The following is a 21179-nucleotide window of genomic DNA, read 5'->3' on the forward strand; positions in this document are numbered from 1 at the left end:
GGGCAGTATTTGTGGAGGAGGGAGAGGGGAAGGGGTGGAAAGCCGCTCCGGGCTCCATCAGGTGGTTAAGATCGACTTCCTGTTCTTTCCACCCCAGCCCGCTACTCCCTCATTTGCAGGGTAACTGAGCAAAAGGCCCTTTCCCCAGTGACTCCTAGCGAACGGGGAAGAGAGTCAGTTGCTGACATTTTCACAGCTTCAGGTTTCCAAAGTGCTTCACATCACATTTACATATACACCATCTCATTTGATAAAAGATCCCCCACCTCTTTCATCCTCCCGCTTAAAAGGAAAAAACGCAAAAAATAAAATAAAATAAAATAAAGTGCGGCTGTCACTTAGAGGTTGGCATTTTGCAGCCTATTTGCCCATTTAATAGGTTTCCCCTTGGGCAACTCCCGGGCACGTGATTTCAAGACACTGAGGCTTCTCTAAGCTGCAGAGAAGTGCTAAGGAGGCAGGAGTGATGGAACGCTTGATGCTTCGGTCCTGGCGTATGCGGCAGCCCAGTCTCGAAGGCTGTGCTTCAACTGTTCGCTTCTGCGCATGCTCGGGGATGTGCCTGGCCACCGTATCCCGCTGCAGTCTAGAAGCAAATCGCAGGTAGCGTTTTGTATGCAACTCACAGCTACCTAGAATCTACGCCAGATAGCCTCTGGTTGTAGTTCCAGCCTTCCAGCAGCAGATGGCGAGACGGACCGCCTGCCCCGAAGCGGCTGGAAGGCGGCGCTGTAGCGTCTCTCCGGCCACTTACGTTTCGGTCACTCTGTCCTCACCGGTGCTACTCGTTGGTTAAAAAAAAAACACGCATGCGTCGAGCGGCACGCCTCTTTCCCCTCCCCCTCTCTGTCTCCTCTGCTCTGCCGGCAGGTAAGGCCTGGGGCCTGGCTCCCGCGTGGTTCCACGTACATGCGCGCGGAAGCTCCCACTTCGCGTCGCTACTTCGCGGAGCCTTCCCTGGAACACCCCCGATCCCAGTCCTCACGCTATTCCCGACTCCCGGGCCTTGGCGCCCCGAGACTTCCCCTTCCCGCGCGCCGGTGACCTCCAGCCGCGAGGGTCCGGCGCCATCTTGGGCCCCGGGCATGGGATGGAAAGGGGGGCGGAGAAGGAAAAAGCGGGAGTAGGGGAGGGGGCCCTCCGTATTTTCTGGGTTCCGGGGGCCCTAGTCTCCCGAACCTGCCGTCTCCCCGAGGGCGTCTTCTAATGCCCTGGCCTTAGGCTGGCTGTTCCGCTCCCTCCCCGGCGCCGGTTGGGCCTTCCAGGCCCCCGTAGCCCGCTATGTAAACACCACTTGGTCCAGTCCTTTAGTCCCGGAAGCCGCCTCCCAGGGGTCCACGTGCGGGTCAGGCTTCCTCCTCCTCGGGCAGTGCTCCCCCGGGAGCCTCCCTGCAACCTGAGCGGCATCCTCCCTAACTGAGTCCTCGCGGAGCCTGCGGTCCGGCCCCCGCCCCCAGCCAAACCTCTTGGGCGCCTGTCAAAAGGTCATAGCACCCTTAATTTTCTTTTTTAAGATGTTAGAACCCCCAAACCAGCCTCTGGTTTGTTCCAAGTGAATCCTGGAATTGCAGCCCAGACTTTGACCTCACACCTACCTCCCTCTGCCCTCCTGTATAGACTAAAATTGAGAGTAACCGAAATGAAAGACCAGGGAGGAAGCCAATTCATAGGATTTGGGGATTGGAGCAACCTTCGAGGTCAGCTAGCTAAAACCCTTGCGTTTTCTTTGAGGAAAGTTGAAGTGACGGCTAAAGTCACACAGGTGGTCTAGAACATGAAGTCCTCTGATACCAAGATTCTTTTTCCTATACTACCCTATTTCTCTGATAGAGGTAGGGCCAATGTAACCGTGCTCCATAGTATCCCTTTTTTTTTTTTTTTTTTTTTTTTTTTTTAGATCTATGTTGGTTTGGTTGATTTGTACTAAGTTCAGGAAATTTTTTTTTTTTTTATTCAATAGCCTTTTATTTACAGGTTATATGTATGGGTAACTTTACAGCATTAACAATTGCCAAACCTCTTGTTCCAATTTTTCACCTCTTACCCCCCCAACCCCCTCCCCTAGATGACAGGATGACCAGTAGATGTTAAATACATTAAAATATAAATTAGACACACAATAAGTATACATGACAAACCGTTATTTTGCTGTACAAAAAGAATCAGACTCTGAAATATTGTACAATTAGCTTGTGAAGGAAATCAAAAATGCAGGTGGGCATAAATATAGGGATTGGGAATTCAATGTAATGGTGTTTAGTCATCTCCCAGAGTTCTTTCTCTGCTCCATAGTATCCTTAAGAGTTTTTCCAAAAGTTATTTGAAGGTAATGTCTTCCATCCCCAACAGTCTTGTTTTTAGGAGTAAACCAAGGTACAGCCAGCCAAGGTCATTTTGCAGCCAAACTTAATTGGAACTACACAAGTCCTGTCACCTTGTCTTGTAACTGTATTTTTATTTACTCATATTCTTTGAGTGTTCTCAGCTTCTAAATGTTTTTGGTAAATAGAGGCAAACCTCATAATTTGAAGGAAAGAAACTTAGCTTTAGCACTGATAACTCCGAAAGGGGAAGCACCCTGTCCATATTTGGGTGTTTAGTAGACTAATAGATGACCTTTGCCTCACTTAGGGCCCATTGCCTTGAAGCTACATTGTCACTTCAGGTTTTAAGTAAGGATACTAGCCAGTATGGACATGAATTATGGACATAGAATATACTTTGTATATTTCAAATCAAAGAAAATAGGAGAGCCAAGAATTGGGCAAGCATTGAAAAGACTTCCACTAGAGTAAAGGTATAGCAGGTTAATGTTGAATAGTTGACATTGTAATAAGGAGCTAACTATTATAATTTATTATAATTTATAATAAATGTTATAATTTTTGTTCCATAAAAGGGAGCATTGGCACTGATAACTTAAAACATAATTCCTGGCCGAAAATTCTCTGCAGCTTTATTTTTAAAATATTTTGATAACCACTTCACAGTAATTCACTGTAATTTTCTTTCTAATCTGGGTAACTTATATTATGCATTTAAGAATGTTCTGAGAAGGGATCCCAGATACAGAAAAAATTTCAGAACCCCCTACCTTAAAGTCAAAGTCCTGACATGTTGAAGTCTAATTCTTAGCACTTAAAAATAAACTCGCTGTGAAACTCATACTTGCTATTAGAGAAAATGTGTTAGATGTTTCCTCAAAGTAGGGGAAATCTCCTAAGGAATCGTTTCAGTGCTATTTTTCCTGTAGTTTTTTTTTTTTTTATGGTATCTTTGATTAAACTGAATCATAAAGCAGGACCGAATGGAACTCAACAGAAGTTAGGTGTGAAGACTTTGGATTTAAGTTCTTTAAGTCACTGTACCTCTTGCCCTCTTAAGGTATGAAGGTGATAAGTGTAGTAACCTAGGTTTGCTTATTATAGTCTACTTTCCAGCACTAATCTGCTTTATTCCCACTATGAATCTCCTTTCATTTAAAAATTTAAGCATTGAGCTAAGTGAGTGGTTCCATATTATACAGTGACAAAGCTGGATAAGAAATCTGGAAATTTATAAATTCTATATTTCTGTCCATGATTGCCAAAGGCACAGAAGCTCATTAAAGATCTAGGCTGCATGGTATAGAAAGCAGATTTTGGTATCAAGATCTAGTTTCAGGTTTTAGTCTTGTACTTGGTAACTTATCCCCTCTGATTCTGTTTCTTCATCTGTAAAATAAGCATAGTAACTTAGAGTAGTAAGAATCAAATTATTTTTGTGTGTGTGTATGTATATATATGTACATAAATGTGTGTGTGGAGACATATAATGACATATAATGTAAGATGCTGTTATCTAAGAACGATTTCTTTAGTGTTTGGAAAAGAGTAGATAAAGAACATTCTGGATAATGTCCTCAATTAAATTGCAACTTAAAAAGTACTAAGACTTAGGCTGAAGGGAAATTTTGAGAAAATACTTTTTAGAATTGGATATGGAACATCAGTTATCAGAAACTCTTGTTAATAAGAATAAAAAATATTGTCCTGAATCTTAAGACCCTTTTCCTCTCATACTGAAATCAAGTCTTCAAAAGATTGTGAGCCTTGGTTTGAGATGCTACAAATTATAAGGGCTGTGTCTTAATGTTCCTGAGGGGAATAAAAATGCCCAGTTTCTAATTATACTTTTTGTGTCTAGCTTCAATAAAGTAGAATGGGGTACTTTTCTTAGATTGTTTTCTCCTTTTTGAAATAGGTTCTGCTCCTTCTTTTGAATCCTCCCTTTTATCTCAGTTGAATTTTTTGAGTAACCTTTCCATTACCATTGATTTATTTTGTGTAATAAGTGGGAATAATCCTGATTTCTAATATTGCTTTTATGCCCTCAGCTTCTCCAGCTTTGCCCCTCACCCCCTGAGAATGTACTCCTGCGCCAAGTTCATCTCTACCCCTGCCCTTGTGAGTAGCTGACAATCAAATGGGGGGGGGGGGGGGGGGACTGGGGGGAAGAACACAACATCAGACCTTGTTCCTCACAGTTAGGCTGTGGGGAAGGGTACTTTCACTTGGGAAAGTGACACCCTTTGGCACTCCCGTGCTATGATAGTCTGATATGGAAGTGAATTTAGCAAGGTAAGTGTATGTTCACTTGAGTCCAAATCTCTAGACTATTTCCATTCATGCAACTCCTTGGGGAAAGTGAAATATAAATCTGGGAATCTGAGTTTGGTTCCTAACCACTCAGTGGCAGTTGTGTGTATTTTGTGTCCCTCTCAAAGCTTTCCATTGATGTTTCCTTATGTTATAGAAGTGACAGTGAAGATTTTGTGACCCTAACTTCTCTAAAGCTATGCTAGCAAAATACATTCTCGCAAGTGCTGCCAAGATAGAAAGGAAAGGTATCCATCATTGGATCCATCTTGTTTAGTGAGAACAAAACTTGTCAAGTTCTTAGAGGCTCAGCACCAGGCCGAATGTTTTCAGCTAAGTTATTGAAGGGTTATGATCTGTTTCAGTGAAGTACTCAGCAGCAATATATCCCTAGGACTTAAAAACTCCAGAGAGTATTGTGTCACCCAGATAGTCAGTAATGTGCATGAAGCTATCCTGTATGGGTGCTAGAATTACTAGAAGAAAGACACAGTTCTTCCATGAAGAGCTTACATTATAGTGAGGGGCATGCCATATATTATTTATAAAGCAAAGTGGAAGTATAACTTAGAGAATAGTGGTTTTAAGTCCTGCCTCTCACATATTGTCCTTGTAAGCTTAGACAAACCATCCAGAGCCTTGGTGGTAGAAAATTAGAGCCAACTGATTAATTTACATTTCCTGAGAATCTGCTTTATGCAAATAACTCCCTGCAAAGGTTATACAAGGGAGTTGAAGTTTTAGCAAGATTGGTGATTTCTACTCTCTTGAATATCTTTTTTTAAAAAGTCCTCCTTTTGCCTCGATTCCTCACTTCCTAAGGTATTTGAATATGCCTCCAAGTTCCCATGGCACAGGTTGCTATAGGAAATAGGTCTGCTGGTCTCTACCGCCAGAATAGGGAAAAACATTATAGTAGTTACGGGAAATATGGGATTAAGCCCTGGGACAGATGAGCATATTGGAAGGACTGGATGACAAAGAAGGGGAATTCTTCCTGTGGTAATACAGCCAGCCACCAGGAGTATTTCAGGCTTTCCCATGACATTTTTGATCCTTTTCTGCCAGGTGAGGAGCAGCTCTCGGTTGCTGAGTAGACCATTATCTGCAGTGGTCCTAAGACGGCCAGAGATTCGGACAGATGAGGTAACTTGACAGTGAAGATAAGCCTTAACCATGGGGGTCACAGAGGGAAAAGTGCTTACTTGCTTAGGCCAGCAGGGGGTGTCCTGGCACCAACCCAGATGAGTGGGACTTCTGTATAGGGGGTTTGGGGGAGCCATTGGTTTTAAAGAGAGGTAGAAAAGATAGTAAATCCTATCCACTGTTTAAGGGAAGTATTCTTAACCTGGGGTCCATGGATTTTTCTTTTTCCTTAAATTTTGAGAACTATCAATATATTTGGTTTGGTTTCCTTTGTATTTTATACCTTTAAAAACATGAGAAAGGGGGTCCATGAGCTTCATCAGACTGCCAAAGGGATCTCTGACAAAAGGTTTAAAACTCCTGCTCTTGAACTTTAGTGACATTCTGAAAGATTGCCTATGTGTGATACTGATACCTACCTTGTCCCAGCCTAGACCTACATTAGGAAATCCAAACTCTTGGGTTTTTAGGGAAAACAGCTTCTACTAGGATATTCTAACACTCTAGTAATTCGCCACTCATGAATGCATCAAGATATCTTTATCCATATATCAGAACTTTTCGTTGGTGTGAAGGATGTTTCACAGTTTTGAAGAGCAGTCACTAGGCCCTGGTAGGACGATGTTATGTGCAGAAGCTCATGATGTCTTTGAAGATGCCTTTCCCTGTAGCCTACTTCTTTTTCTCACAGAACCTCAACGTTTTGGCAACATCAGGTCCCTTGACCTCACTTGTGCCCCGAAGTGGATTCCAGACCAGCAGTGTCTCAAGGGACATTGACACAGCAGCCAAGTTCATCGGGGCTGGGGCTGCCACTGTGGGGGTAGCCGGCTCTGGAGCTGGAATTGGGACTGTGTTTGGAAGTCTCATTATTGGTTATGCCAGGTAAGGTAGGGATTAAAGAGTAGAGACCTCATTGGTTAAAGTGGGGTTTCCAGGGTGTGAACTTAGCTGCCACATTCTAAGAAACACTTAAGCAGCGTTTATACCTTTAGATAAACAGGAACAAAATTTGGTTCTCTGGATCCTGATCCTGTTGCTTGGGACCACCTCTGACTTCCTGTCTCTGGATATAAATGACCTTTCACTGTTGCTATCCCACAACCCATGTGGGGATATCTTATTGCCACTTCAACCTACCCCACTGGCACTGGGATTCTGAGACTTACCTGCTCCCCGTAGACTTTTGGCAACTAATTGTTAGAAATAAATTGATCCTCCAGAGACAATAAGTTCTCTTAATACCGGTGGGGAAATAGGGTTATTTTCCTGGATTTTTCCAAAGGAGACCTTATTGTCCTAGCATAGTTAAAACACAGGAGTAAAATCTGGTGTTGATGTACCTGTCAGAACCTCCCTGATGACCAGAACTGAGGAAACTGGATTAATGGATAGCATCATTGAAACTAGGAGCATAATTTTCGTGGTTGCATTCCTATCTTCTCAGCTATCACCTCACTTTCAAACTTGAATGATCACTTTTGGTAGGGGATATAAGAACATAAAAGATTATGTTCTGGTCACATTTGCAATGAAAAAAGATTGTCCTATCCACCAATCTTCTTAATTGCTTAGTCCATTCCATTCTGGAGGGCTTATTGTGGGCATGGCTGCTAAATGTTTACAACCAGGAGCCATTTAGTACAAAGTAGAAACATATGGTAAGCATAGTGGATTCTCCCTTCTCCTCCCCCCTCCCCCCCCCAGGTGGTAATATTTGGATTAAAACATGCCAATGCATTATGGATTGACTAGTAAATCCCTGCAGAGCAGTGGGTGGTTGATACCAAAAGCTAATAATTGGGCTAAGACTAACCTACATGTCTAGACTTTGGTGTGGCCTTTCACACTAAAAGATAAATCAATAGAATCACCTCAGAATTTGAGAGAAGTGCCAGCCAGGTTTCCTTGCCCATCGCCTATTGATATCTTTATTGTCCTTTTTGTGGCCCAGGAACCATACTCACCCACCTTTCCTCCTCCCAGGAATCCCTCCCTGAAGCAGCAGCTGTTCTCCTATGCCATCTTGGGTTTTGCCCTGTCTGAGGCCATGGGGCTTTTTTGCCTGATGGTGGCCTTCCTCATTCTCTTCGCCATGTGATCGAGCCATTTCTATCCCTCAGCATTTCTGAACGTTCCTCTTCGTCCTTCTGGTCCAGCCATGTCTCTTGCAGCCTGTGTGTACCTCCCCCTCCATCTTACCAGAGAACCCCGGGGAACCATGGGCTCCGGATTTGACAGAGGGGAAAAAAATAAATACTGTATTATTAAGCTGTTTTTTGGGTCTCCTGTGTATACTTCTTTTCTATTTTTAATAAGAGTAGAAATCACTGAGAGTCTTGGAGGGTGGTAGTGGTGGTGGTGAAAAAAAGGTTGAGTCTCAATCCCAGAGTTTCTGGGAATTTGCATCTCCTAGATTCCTTTTTCTGTCTTGGGAAAAATGAAGCAGAATTTTAGAAATTATTCCTTTTATTTATTAGTACAGGTTGTTAATCACCATGAATGCTAGACTATAATGCCAGCATAAGGTGATTGCTATCCCGTTTTACCATTTCTATTATCTCAACTTAATTTAAATGCCTATTTAAGCTATGATAATAAAATTTTGGTCACTTCCCACTCAGATCTGTCAAAGACATCACTGCCAGGTAAATACTCATAAAGTTCAGCCCAACTGTCACTCATCATTGTTATCCTTGTAAAGCCACATGCATATAGGAAGTACTTGATAAAGATTTGTTGACTGAATCACCTAGCATTGGTGCATTTTGCAGATGAGAAAACTGAAATCCAAGAGAAGAAATAACATACTTAAAATCACAACTTACTGATGGCAAAACCAGGCTTAATGATTCTCTATGGGGTTTTTTACATTTACCATATTATATTTTGTAAGGCTTTTCATGATCTGAGGTTCTTTCATTATTGCTCTCTTTACTTAAATGAGGCGAGTAGGCAAGGGTAATAAAGAACAAGATTATTCCAATTTATGAAGAAAGTTGGTAGAAAGAGAAAATAGAGGCCAAAATAACAGAAATAAAGCTAGTATTAGACAAGGATATAAATAAAAACATGAAGAAGTACTCTTAACTCAACCAGCATTAATCACCTTTTATGTGTCAGGTACCAGATAGAAACTGTAAGATATCAATTCTCTACATTCTGTTTGGGGAGGTGGGAGTCAGATAAGGGGTATTTTTTATACAAAATAGGATCCAATCTTGGATCATTCACGATTTGTTAATCCTGATGGAGTTGGGGCTGTAGAGTATATTGTCTTCAGATAATGTTGGTATAAAGCCTTAATTGTAGTTTTTAGTTGTAGGTTCAAGCCTCATTCCATTAACGTACCAGTAACAAAGACTTTCATTGAATGAAGGGCAAAGCTCTTCCTATGAATTGTCTACTATCTGTAAACTCTAGGCCCTTGAAAACCCTAGTCTCCACCATATCCTGGTGTCGGTGTTGCTCTAACTGAAACATATCCTTGACTTCTCTAATTTTCTTGCCCCTTAAAAAAATTTTTTTAATGCCCATATTAATTTTTTTCCCCCTGAAGCAATTGGGATTAAGTGATTTCCTCAGTCACACAGCTAGGAGGTGTGAAGTGTCTGAGGCCAGATTTGGTCTCGGCTCCTCCTGACCAGGGCTAGTGCTCTCCATTGCGCCACCTAGCTGCCCTGCCCATATTCTTTACCTGTCTGGGACATCACCTGATTCTTTAACACCATGACTACTTAAGCTAGTAACTTGAAGATTTTACTTTTCTCCAAGGTGGATGATGAGATTGTGTTGCAAGATGTGAATTCCTTCAGGAGGCTCCAGGACAACCCCGATCCTCTGGCACCTGGGCCCAAGGGATATAAGCAGTCCAAGTTTGAGCAGGTTGAGCATGAAGGGAAGTTCTTCTAAACCAAGGAGCTAAGTCTAATGTTAGCTGTACACACTGAGTCCCTCTTAAGTTCAGATCCATAGGAAAATGTTGCTATTGTTTCTGAATTGGCTTTATGGCATTAAAAGGATGACCTGATTAGAAATTATGAGATAGAGACCTAATCTCAGAACTGCTACCGGCTTTGAATCATTGATTTCCATATCTGCAAAGTGGGAATAATCTTACCCTAGGAACTGTCAAGCTATTCAAAAGTTTTAGTCTTAATTTTGCCACAATCTTAACTGATAAATTGGTAACAATCTCTCTGGGTTCAATTTTTTTCTTTAGTGTTTTAAACATAATTTTAATCTGCAAGTGACTATTTGGGGCCTCGGTTCTTTCATTTGTAAATTGAGTGTTAGACAATGAGGGGAGATCTGTAGCTCCCTTTTCCCTTCATTTATTTTGTAATGTGTCTATGTGTTCTTTCTGCAGCTTTCCTTTAGAAATCCAGGTTTCATTTTATCACTAAAACTGAGCAGTAGTTTCTTTTATCTTTGGAAAAATAAAAAACTTTTTTTTTACTTTAAGAGAATGAAAAGTTGTCACTAGTGACAAGTACTGGAGTAGAAATCAGAAGGCTTGGGTTCAAATCCTGGCTCGGCATTTATTGGGTGACCTTGGAAAAGCTAATAAATCTTTCTGGTTCTCAGATTCTTCAACTTTAAAATAATAAAGAGTAGGACTAGATCAGGGGTGTCAAACTCAAAAGAGAAACATCCTTGCAGGTCACTATTGACTTAGGAAACTCACAAATTGGCATGTTGGATTCTATTTTTTTGTTAAACATTTCTCAATCACATTTTAATCTGATTGGGGGCGATCAGAAATTTTGACATGGAGTTTGACATTGCTGGATTAAATCATGTTTTTGTAGTCCCATCTTGCTTTATATCATATATTGATTCCAATAATTGTAATTGTCTTTGTATTAATGGTCCAAAGACCTGAGAGCATTCCTAGTTTTTGAGATGAAAGTAGATTGTTCCCATTTCATAAAACCAGTGGTGTGGTTGGACCTGGAGTAGTTTGGAGCCCAGGAAAACTTCTGGTGAAATGATGTCTTATCCCCCACTCTTCAGTAGATGTTTATGTGCCAGGAGGAGTGTCATTAAGTTTCTATCATCCTAATTAAAAGTAGATGATAATTGAAAATCATCTATATGCTAAGCAGGAAGAATCCCTGCTTGGATGTATATTTATGAGTTTCAGGTCTTTTCAAGGTTATTAGGATAAGGAGAATGTTCAGGATCAACACTGATGGTTTGGCCCAGAGGCAATATTACTTTCTCTTTAAGAAAAGGAAGAAGAACATTTTTAAGCCAAAAAATTTGGAGACTCCCCTAAATCCTAAGAATGGTTAAATAATAAATATAGTAAATTCTTCACTTGATGAATGAGTTCAAAGAAAGTTTTTTTTCAAATCCAAGTACAATAATTTCCCCATCTAAAGATTAGATCTTAGAAAGAAGGCTAATATCACACCTTTTTTCTCAATTTCACATGTAACCCAACCCAGAGGTTGGGAGGGAGATAAAAGGCAAAAGAGATGAGGATGGTCTTTTCTTAAGCTAGGTATTACTTAAAATTCATTAGTCAAGTAGATTCCACTTTTTCTACTTTCATTAACTATTCTGCCATCTTTCAAAATTTATGGTTTTCTGACCTACTGCCAAGTTCATTTTGGCCTACTGTTAAGTTTTCTTTTTGCCTCTGTTGCTAGTTAGGAAAGAGTTAGGGCCTCCTCTCTTCTAAACTTCTGAGCCTTGCTCCTCCCTGAGTCAGCCCATCTCTGTCCCCCATCATGGATATTTATATCCAGTATTCATTGGAGCATTCCAAGAACTGTGGCTGCTTTCAGAGAAACTACTGCTGCAGACCCTGTGCAGGGGCAGGGGGGAGGAGCACATGTGTGGAACCCAAGGACAGCCTCCTGACTCCTCTCCTTGCAGCCCCTCCATGCCCCCCACAGCTTTTCCATCAACATCTCCCAGCAGCTGAACAGTGACTGAATTTCCAAAACACCAGCTCAAAGGGTAACCGTGAGCTCAGTGCTCCCTTAGCAACAGCAAAAACAGCTAGTGGGGATCCAATTTAAAGGAAGTCTACAATAGTGGAAAGTAGCTGAGCCTGACAAGGGAGACCAGAATGGGAGTTGAGGACTTTTGATGACACTTATGGCCTTGATAAGATGAAGCTGGTTCCCTTTCCATGCTTTATTTCCTGCCACTGTGTAGAATGGAACAGAGAATTCTTGCCACCTGGAGATGTTACCAAGGATAATCAGGCTCAAGTCTAGAAAGTACTTAGAGGATTTGAAGTTCCTGTTCTCTATCCATACTCTTCTTCACTTACTGATTTACCAATTGGAATTTCGCTCAGAAAATTCTCTAGCATTTCTTCTTCTCAACAATTAAGTATTTTAATAAATTCCTACCATGTGCCAGGCACTGGAGGTATGAATAGAAAAGTTTTTGTAAAAGAATACAATCTAAGAAAATGCATTTTCATGATTAGGATATGTGGGCATGGAGAAGAAGGAGCTAAGCATATATTAAATACCTACTGTGTGCCAGGGATGCTAACCTAAATATTTGCAAATATCTTGTTTGATCCTCATACCAATCTTGAAAGCTATTATCTCCATTTTACAAAGAGTGAAACAAAGGTATGCAGAGTTCAAGTGCCTTGCCTAGGGTTATCCAGAAAGTGTCAAGAGACTGAATTTCAACTTATGCCTTCTGGACTGGAGGCCTAGATTCCTTTCACCACACACACACACACACACACACACACACACACACACACATATATAAACACTAAAATCCCTATTGATAGGGGAGGAGCACAAATAATTGGAAGTCTCTTACTGAAGAAGGTAGTATTTGAACTAGACCTTGAAGAGAACAGGGAGGTTCAGGTTAGGAAGGAGAGTATTCCAGGTACAGGACAAACTATGCATGGGGAACAACAGTGAGACTCTGGAAGAGTGAATAGAAAATCAGCCGGGAAAGATAATTTGGAGCCAAATTGTCAAGAGCCTTAAAATGCCAAACAGAAGAGTTTGTATTTTATCTCAAGAGCTATGGAGAGCCCTGGAAGCTTCTTGAGCATGGTCAGACCTGTGTTTTAGCACTAGCATTAACAGCTGGATGGACTATGAAATGAATAGGGGGGACATTGGGGACAAGAAGATCAATTTCAGGAGGCTGTTATAATAGTCCAGAAAAGGAGGGAAGAGACTGGACTGGAATAATCAGGGCGTGAAAAAAAGACAAGTCTTCTATGGAAATGGAATGAACAAGACATTGGCCAACTAATTAGTGGGGGAGAGGAGTCAGGGAGACATCTGGAATGATGGAATTAGTAAATTGAATGCTAAATAAAAGTCCCCCTCCTCAACACATTAATTTCCTCCTACTCATTCTATTTCCTGTAAAGTGAAAGCTAGAATTTACCGAGATTTACAAATTAAGTTAATTCTGCCCCAGAGTTTGGAGAAACTTAATGAGGAATGTTAAATGAAGTTACAATGGGGCAAAAAATGAGGCACTCCGAATATGGCCAGTCCTCCCTCCTCTGCCAGTGAACCCCTTTTTCTCAGCCAAATCATAACCATGCCTGGTCTTTTCCCCTGTTAGTAAATACTAAGATCTCATGTACTATCTCAATCCCCACGGAGCTAGAGTGATTTCTAAACATGTTGACATCTTGGAGAGAGGGGGAGAAGGTGGTGAGAAATTCAGGTACTGGGGACTCCCCTGCCTAGGGGGCCAAAGAAAAGCAGTAGGCAGAGGAGCCGTTCTTTTCCAGCTGCAACCCAGAGAAAGGGAACAAATCCTTCACCAGGGAAGATTGTGTAAACAGCGCCTTTGGCTGGAGCCACAGAGTTGGGGAAGCAAAGAAAGAGAGCTTTGTTCTCCCCCACCCCAGTCAGAGCACAATCGCAGAGCAGGGATTGTTTGCTTTGGCATGGGGTTCCTGCCTGAAAGGACGAGGCATTCCGGAGCCTGGGAGGCCTCCCATTGGGTTTTCCTTGTGAGGTTGGGGAGGAGACAAATTTCATTCTAAGTATCCTGCCCAGGCAAGGTGGCTAGAGACCCCAAAGGTCCAAGGATATTTGGCCTATTCTCTATCTTTGTTAGCCTCCTTCCCTTCCCACAGGATGTCACTCAGACTTGTTCTTCCTGCCTTCAGATGCTGTTGGTAGTTGAGCTAGGGTTCCAGCCTAGAAATAGTTGCATTGTATTGAGGGTAGATGAGGAGGCCACGGCTGGCAGCAGAGCATTCCTGCTCCTCTCTAGATCCTTTTAGTTTCCTGCTCCTCTCCAGATCCTTTTAGTTCCCTCCCTCCCCTCTTCTGTCTGGGACCCCTTTCTTATCCAGTCCTCTAAACACTGGCATTCTCTAGCTTACTGTTCTGAGCAATCTTTTCTTTTCAAAGAAAGGTTGAGAGCTAAAGGACACAGATAGGGAAATCAGACTCTGGAGAGGTTGTGACTTGCCTGGAGTAGTTTGGGTAGTAAAATATTTGAATCTTTCTTTCTCCCATTTGGCCACTACAATCATACCCATAACTTTAACATTTCTGAGCAAATGGCTCTCAGAGATAGCACACAATAGTAGAGTTGGAGCTAGAATGTCCTCTAACTTAAAATGTTATCTACTAAGCTCATTATTTTGCTGATTACAAAAACTGATATTATATCACAATAGAAAGAATGCTGAATATTTTTGGCCAAATTTTACCTTAACACTTATTTGCCTGTGTGACCTTAATCTGATAATCATTCCAGCTCTTCTGATTTATATGGCATTTTAAAGATAGCAAATTTACATATATATGTATATGTGTGTAGACACATATACACAAATGTGTACGCACACATGCACGCATATATATAATTTTAAATTTGAGCTTCATGAATTCCATGGAATCAATATGATATTCTATTTTACAAACAAGAAAAATAAGTTTCAAAAAGTTTCAACTACATGTGTGTAATAAAGTTTTAAGTGCCAAAACCTTGTCTTCTTGACTTCCAGATCCAGCCCTCTAATCTACCCATGAAAACTGAAGCCATGTTAAAAGTGGCTTATCCATTTGCACAATGATATTAAAGTAACTCCTGGGATTCCATCCAAGCTAACACCTTTCACTGTACTTCTACTTGAACTTATCTTCTAAATTTCTGACCTGCATTTCAAATTGAGTAGCCAGATATCTTGTCAGAACCTCAAACTCAACATCCAAACTAAACTTTCTTCCCCCTAAAATATGTTCTGTTTCTGATTTCCTCATTTCGTAATGGTGCCACCAATCTTAATGGTGTCACCAAAGCTTGAAAACCTCAAATGTCTTTAAATGTTCCCTTTCCCTTACTTCCCATATTCAATCAAGTTCTATTGCTTATAGCTCAAAAACTACAAGTTACATCTATTCCCTCCGTTTTATCACCTTACCTCTAGCACTTGCCCCTTCAAATTCATTCTATTTACCACTGCCAAATAGATCTTTCTAAAGCACAGTTCTGAATGTCATGTCTCTGCTCAAGATTCTCAAGTGGAACCCAATTTACCCCCATTCCCCCCCCCCATTTCTTAGTAGGGCATTTAAAGAATCCATGAGCCAATGACTGACACACAGAAGGTGCTTAATAAACAGAATTGAACTGAGCCCCTTTTCGCCGTTAAAGATACTGAGCTTAAAAAAGTTTGACTTTTTGAAGGTCACAAGGCAGACCAGAACAAGATTTTCTGATGTCATGTATTACCCTCTCCACCAAGCTGTTTGTGTGACATTCATGATGTCCCTGACCTCCCTGATCTCTCATCACTTCCTTGGGCAGTCTTTAGTCTTTTTTATTTCAGGACTGGACTTTTAATAAAATATTTTGCAAGTGAGGAAACAATTATTTATTAAGGGACCACTGAAAGGGGCAGTCGCCATGCTAAGGGCTCCACAAATATTATCTCACTGTCTCCTGACAACCCTTGGGAGCAGCGCTGTCATTATATCCATTTTATTACAGTTGAAGAAACTGAGGCAGAAGTGACTTGCCCTGCTCTGGGTAGGGGTTTAAGGCTGAATTTGAATTCAGTTCTTTTGACTCCAGCTCGGGCACTGAAGAGAAGTGATGCACACATTTTTAAAGCCTCTTCTCCCAAGGACCTGAGATCATGATAACGATAACACTTTTTAAACTAGAGAGAAAAATGCGCCCAGGCTCTTTATGGTCTCGTGGTGACTCTGGCTGCGAAGCTCTCCGTCCCCTAAAAGGGCATTCCTCGTAACCACTAAATCTCCCTACGGTACTTTGAAATTTACAAACCTGCGGGCGCAGGCCCATTTTTATGGAGTTCTTTCCAAGCAGCCCAGCACGTGCTAGGCGTCCCCGCTCCACCCTGCCCGAGGCCCCGCCCCTCCGGTGGCTCCCTGGGTCTGCCCCCGCAGATCCCGCCCTTCCCCCCCTCCTTCGCCCTCCCAACCCTGGGGACATCTCGCGAGAGGTGAGCGCGCCAGGCCGGACGGGAGTAAAGTGTCTGCTCCGCTGAGGTGGGAGAAGAGCCCAGAGCGAGAACGCGGGCACTGAGCGCGGTAGGTGGCGGAGCTACCGGCAGGTGAGTTCCGGTAGTGCCGCCGGACCGGAGCCTTGATAACAGTGTACCCCTGACTCTGAGCAGGTCCTGCTGCCCCAGGCTAGGGTCTCCTAGTCAAGTCTGTGCTGAACGGGGGGGGCGCTGAGGCGGTGGCCGGGCCTGTCTAAAGAGAGGGGGTGGGGCCATGGTTAAGGATTAGCCAATGGGCGATAAAGTAGCGGGGATTGGCGGCGGCGTAGACCAATGGGAAACTGTCTTTAAGCTGAAGCGGGATACCCCCTTGCCTTCGGGGCCCCCCCCCCCCCCAGTCTTCCCTCTGTAGGGGGCGGAGCCAGGGGCCTGAAGTGAGGGGAGAAGTGGGGTGGTGAGTGGCCCCTTGGGACCCGGCCGGGGTCCGGGGCCCGGAGTAGAGAGAGTGACTCTCGAGAGCAGCGGGACTCTAGTTAGTGGAAAGGTCATGGAACGAGGGTGGAGCACTCAAAAAAGGGGAGGTGGCCCAGAATTGTGAGGAGCTGGAGCCTGAGGGGCTGTGCAGAGGGGATCTCACTGGGCTTAGCAGGAACATTTAGGTTGGCAGGAGTGAGATGAAGGCGATGGCTCTGGGGAGGGGGAGATTGTCCAGAGCATCCAATCTGGGATGAAATGTGGCACTGAGGCACGAAGTTTTTTAAGGGTGGGAGGGTAGACTAGGGCGTGGTTTGGGGGGATGTGCGCGTTATTTGACTTAGGCTTAGGGGGCAGAGGGAAAATGAAAAGGTGGAGGACTTGGGGAAGCCTTTGGTCTAGACGTCAAAAGTGGGGGCAATTAGGACTTTGTAAGGTGAGGGAGGGATATAGTGTATGTACGTACTGGTGAGGGGGTGGACTTAAATGGGGAGAAGTTGGGAGATGGAATAGAGTAACATGAGCAGTGAATAAAAGGTAAACGCGTGGATGGGAATAAACATTTGTCCTTTCTTACCCCTCACTCTGATTTAGAAGTGGAATGTGAGCTCTCCTAGGTGGGGCTCATTAGGAAGGAATACTTTGCTTTGAATTGTTTGTTATCTTTATGCCCCAAACCTTTACCTAATCCTAGACCGTCCCTTCACCCACCCATTTCTAATCTCACTTCTTTTTTTTTTCTAATTTAAAAATTCATTTTTTCTACTTAAAGAGGGTATTAGTGTCTCTGAGGGCCTTGTCTCAACAAGTGTAGATTTGTGAGTTTACTGTGTTTTCTCAGCAATCTACCTTGATTGGCATTAGCAATCTTCCAGTTGAACACACGAAAAGCCCCAAAATGCATTTGTTTTTATGAAATTTAAACTTTTTTTCACATGGTCCAGGAGATGGTAAATGAGAAGATTTCTAGAGTTTAGGATAGGAACTGGATCTTTTATTTTATTGATATAGCAAACTCCCCAGTTGAGAGAATTCCCTCTATTCTTGTTGAGGGTGACCTTTTAAAAATTAGCCTCAGGTCACACCTGCCAGTGTTTTTGGTAGGTGAGACTTGAATTCTGGTCTTCTGGCTGCTTGGGCAACTCCCTATCGAATTTTAACACTACAAAGGGGGAGGGGTCACCAGCCCTGAAGTCTGGAGGACCTGAATTCAAATCTGGATTCAGACACAACACTTCCTAACTGTGTGATCCTGGGCAAGTCACATAACCCCAATTGCCTCAGAAAAAAAAAAAAGGTGCAATCAATATAAAAGGGGTCACCTAAACCATGGAAAAGGATCCCTTCAGACAGCATATTCAAAAATGCAGATTTATATATTTCTCTTTTGAGTAATACATCAACACTTTAAAATCAGAAAGGAGCAACATTTTAATCTAATTTTAATGATACTTAGGGTGTTCTGGGTCCCATGCTGCCGAGTGTTTTGACACTTCTGCAATATATAACATCATGCCTCTGAATCATCATGGGCATGGGGGAAAGGTGGTAAATGCAAGTAGATAACAGATTTCACCAAAAATAAGAAAATTGAAAATTAAATTTTTTTTTCTGTGTTGTACCATAAATTAACTGGGGTCAAGATAAGTGAAAATTAAACATTTTGTTTTGAACATGAAAGTTTTAAAGTAAATGAAGTTCATTGCAAACTATAGTTTGAATAGAAAAGATATTTGGCAGTAAACTATAATTTTACCAGGTTGTTCTTTTTTTTTTTTTTTTTTTTTTTTAAATAGCCTTTTATTTACAGGATATATGCATGGGTAACTTTACAGCATTAACAATTGCCAAACCTCTTGTTCCAATTTTTTACCTCTTACCCCCCCCCCCCCTCCCCTAGATGGCAGGATGACCAGTAGATGTTAAATATATTAAAATATAAATTAGATACACAATAAGTATACATGACCAAACCATTATTTTGCTGTACAAAAAGAATCAGACTCTGAAATATTGTACAATTAGCTTGTGAAGGAAATCAAAAATGCAGGTGTGCATAAATATAGGGTTTGGGAATTCAATGTAATGGTTTTTAGTCATCTCCCAGAGTTCTTTTTCTGGGCATAGCTGGTTCAGTTCATTACTGCTCCATTAGAAATGATTTGGTTGATCTCGTTGCTGAGGATGGCCTGGTCCATCAGAACTGGTCATCATATAGTATTGTTGTTGAAGTATATAATGATCTCCTGGTCCTGCTCATTTCACTCAGCATCAGTTCGTGTAAGTCTCTCCAGGCCTTTCTACCAGGTTGTTCTTAAAAGCAGTTTGAATCCAGAAAGATTCTTTTAAATTTTTTCAGAGTCTGCTTCTGATTTAAGAGTTCATTGGAATAAATGCAACCAATTAGTTTAAGTCTGTGCTATTACTCAGATTTTTCTTTTCAGTTCCATAAGCCAACAAAGTATAGCTTTAGTAAAAAGAACAATAATGTACTTTCCCCTCAAAAATATTTTAGTGTTCCAAATTTGTTTTCAGAAGAGTTTCAACTCCTGTTGAAGCTTTTTTATCTCCTTTGTAGGAAACTGCCATTATAGTAAATTAAGATCAAAGTTAATGGCCTGGTTTTCTAATTGTTTTATTGGGAGCCAATATTTCATATTATTACCACTTTAGTGCGCATGAGCACTACTTTAACAGTTTGCCCATAAGCAATACTAAAATATTAAGTGAATAAGAAAAATGTTATTTATTTTATCCCCTTTATCTCAAATTATGGCTTTGACTTGTGCTTAGTAAAGATAAGGCATAATTAACTTTTCAGCTTCTGGTGTTAACACCCATCAAGACTTCAGCAGTCTTCAGCAGAGTATACATATTGCTTATTTTTTCACCTTCAAGATCAAAGTTTATATCTCAAAGTGATTTATATTTGTTTATTTTGCTGAGGCAATTGGGGTTAAGTGACTTGCCCAGGGTCACACAATTAGGAAGGCTTAAGTGTCTGAGATCACATTTGAACTCAGGTCCTCCTGACTTCAGGTCTGGTGCTCTATCCACTGCACCACCTAGCTGCCCCTGTATTGTGATTTTTAAGAACCTTTGTTCATTATGGCTTTTAAACTTAATAGCCTTTAAACTAAATAGCTGCTGCTGGTGTATCTTATTCTCTTCCTCACAGTATAAACACCAAAAATGGTGGGGTTTAAAAAAAAAAAAAGAAAAGAAAAAACTAGGTCTTAAGCTACAACTTTGCCTCAAGTAAAGTCCTTGGCTCTGTCTGTGCACAGCTGCTCTGAAATTCTCACAAGTTATTGTTCAATGCGTGTCAAGACGAAATTTTTCCTTGGCTGCAGTGGGAGGGAGCCAAAGGTACTATAGCCTCCTATCCAATTCTGATAAGGAGGGGCCTTCTTGCCAGGAAGTTTTAGGTGGAGTGAAAGAACAAAAATCACAACCACTTACATCTTTACAAAAGATTCTGTACTCTTGAAACTGTAGGGCGGTGGATGTGTAGGATTGAATTTCTTAAAAGATAATAAAACTGAAATTTTTAAAAAAGTTGATTTTATGGGGGAAAATGCAGTTAATTGGTTTTAGTTTCTCAAGTAATAGTACTCTGAAATCTGAGACCCAATCCTTTTTAACATTTCAAGAAAAATTATTTTTTAGTTTTCTTTAACTGGTAACCATTTTAAATTGTGCCTTCCTTTATCAGACTACTCAGTTTTTGATTTAGGGATGGTGTAAATTCCAGTGATTGAAAATGATAAACTTATTTCACTAAAACATATTTCCCACATTTTTTGTCATTTTTCTAGAGCACATGCTTCATTAGGTAGACAGTTTATGCTTCTATTTACACAGTACTCTAAAATTCCTTGTCACTAGATCAGGTCTACTCTGGAAATGCTCTCAAGATTAAAAGAATTCATCAGTGAAATTTATTTCCCCAAAATATGGCGGGAAAAAATAGCCACAATCCTAGATCTAGTAGAGACTTTAGACATTGTCTATCCCTTAGTAAACTGAGGTCTAGAAAGGTGAAACTTCAGAAAAGAGCTATTTTGTTTAGGAAAAGGGGAAGGGACAAGCACTTAATAGATGCCAAGAACTTTACAAATATTTGATTTGATCTCACAACAACCCTTCAAAGTAACTATTATTATCATCCCTATTTTACAGTTGAAGAATCTTAAAGAACTTGCCCAGAGTCATACAGCTAGTGTCAGAATTTAGCTTTGAACAAAGGTCTTCTTGACTCCCAAGTTCGCTGTGCTATATGCTTTCCCACCTACTCATTCATTCCCATTAACAAATTTAGAACTTATAAATGTAGTTTTCTAAATTTATTATACAATATGCTAGAGATTATTAGTTCTACATTCAAGATAGATTTCCTCTTCAGCTTGGTAATTATGGACTAACTTAACTGACGATATATTTTTTGAGAATTTATTTTAGATATCAAATTTATATTT

General features: G+C 41.3%; 2 protein-coding genes across 10 annotated transcripts in view; both read left to right on the plus strand.

The window, feature by feature from the left end:
• The first annotated feature begins 451 nt into the window (after positions 1–451).
• ATP5MC2 (ATP synthase membrane subunit c locus 2) lies at positions 452–8060 on the plus strand. Of its 3 annotated transcripts, none has more exons than XM_031937748.1 (5): positions 452–603; positions 4376–4445; positions 5706–5783; positions 6475–6668; positions 7770–8060. In XM_031937748.1, the coding sequence occupies exons 1-5, from the start codon at positions 467–469 to the stop codon at positions 7882–7884; spliced, it is 594 nt and encodes a 197-aa protein (XP_031793608.1). In that variant the 5' UTR covers positions 452–466; the 3' UTR covers positions 7885–8060. The 3 variants fall into 3 exon arrangements, with proteins under 3 accessions (XP_031793608.1, XP_023361343.1, XP_023361344.1); XM_023505575.2 differs by lacking the exon at positions 452–603 and adding an exon at positions 779–870; XM_023505576.2 differs by lacking the exon at positions 452–603 and adding an exon at positions 1343–1484.
• An 8142-nt stretch (positions 8061–16202) lies between these two features.
• The window catches only part of LOC100935419 (cyclic AMP-dependent transcription factor ATF-7), an 86784-nt gene continuing 81807 nt past the window's right edge, over positions 16203–21179 (plus strand). For 5 of the 7 annotated variants that reach the window (XM_031937752.1, XM_031937754.1, XM_031937755.1 and 2 more), the window contains exon 1: positions 16203–16338. The gene's annotated coding sequence lies outside the window, so the exon portion shown is untranslated. The remainder of the gene's footprint in view (positions 16339–21179) is intronic. The other 2 variants (XM_031937753.1, XM_031937756.1) reach the window with 1 other exon arrangement.

Source organism: Sarcophilus harrisii, chromosome 5 (genome assembly GCF_902635505.1).
Source record: "Sarcophilus harrisii chromosome 5, mSarHar1.11, whole genome shotgun sequence".
In the NCBI taxonomy this organism is placed as follows: Eukaryota; Metazoa; Chordata; class Mammalia; order Dasyuromorphia; family Dasyuridae; genus Sarcophilus; species Sarcophilus harrisii.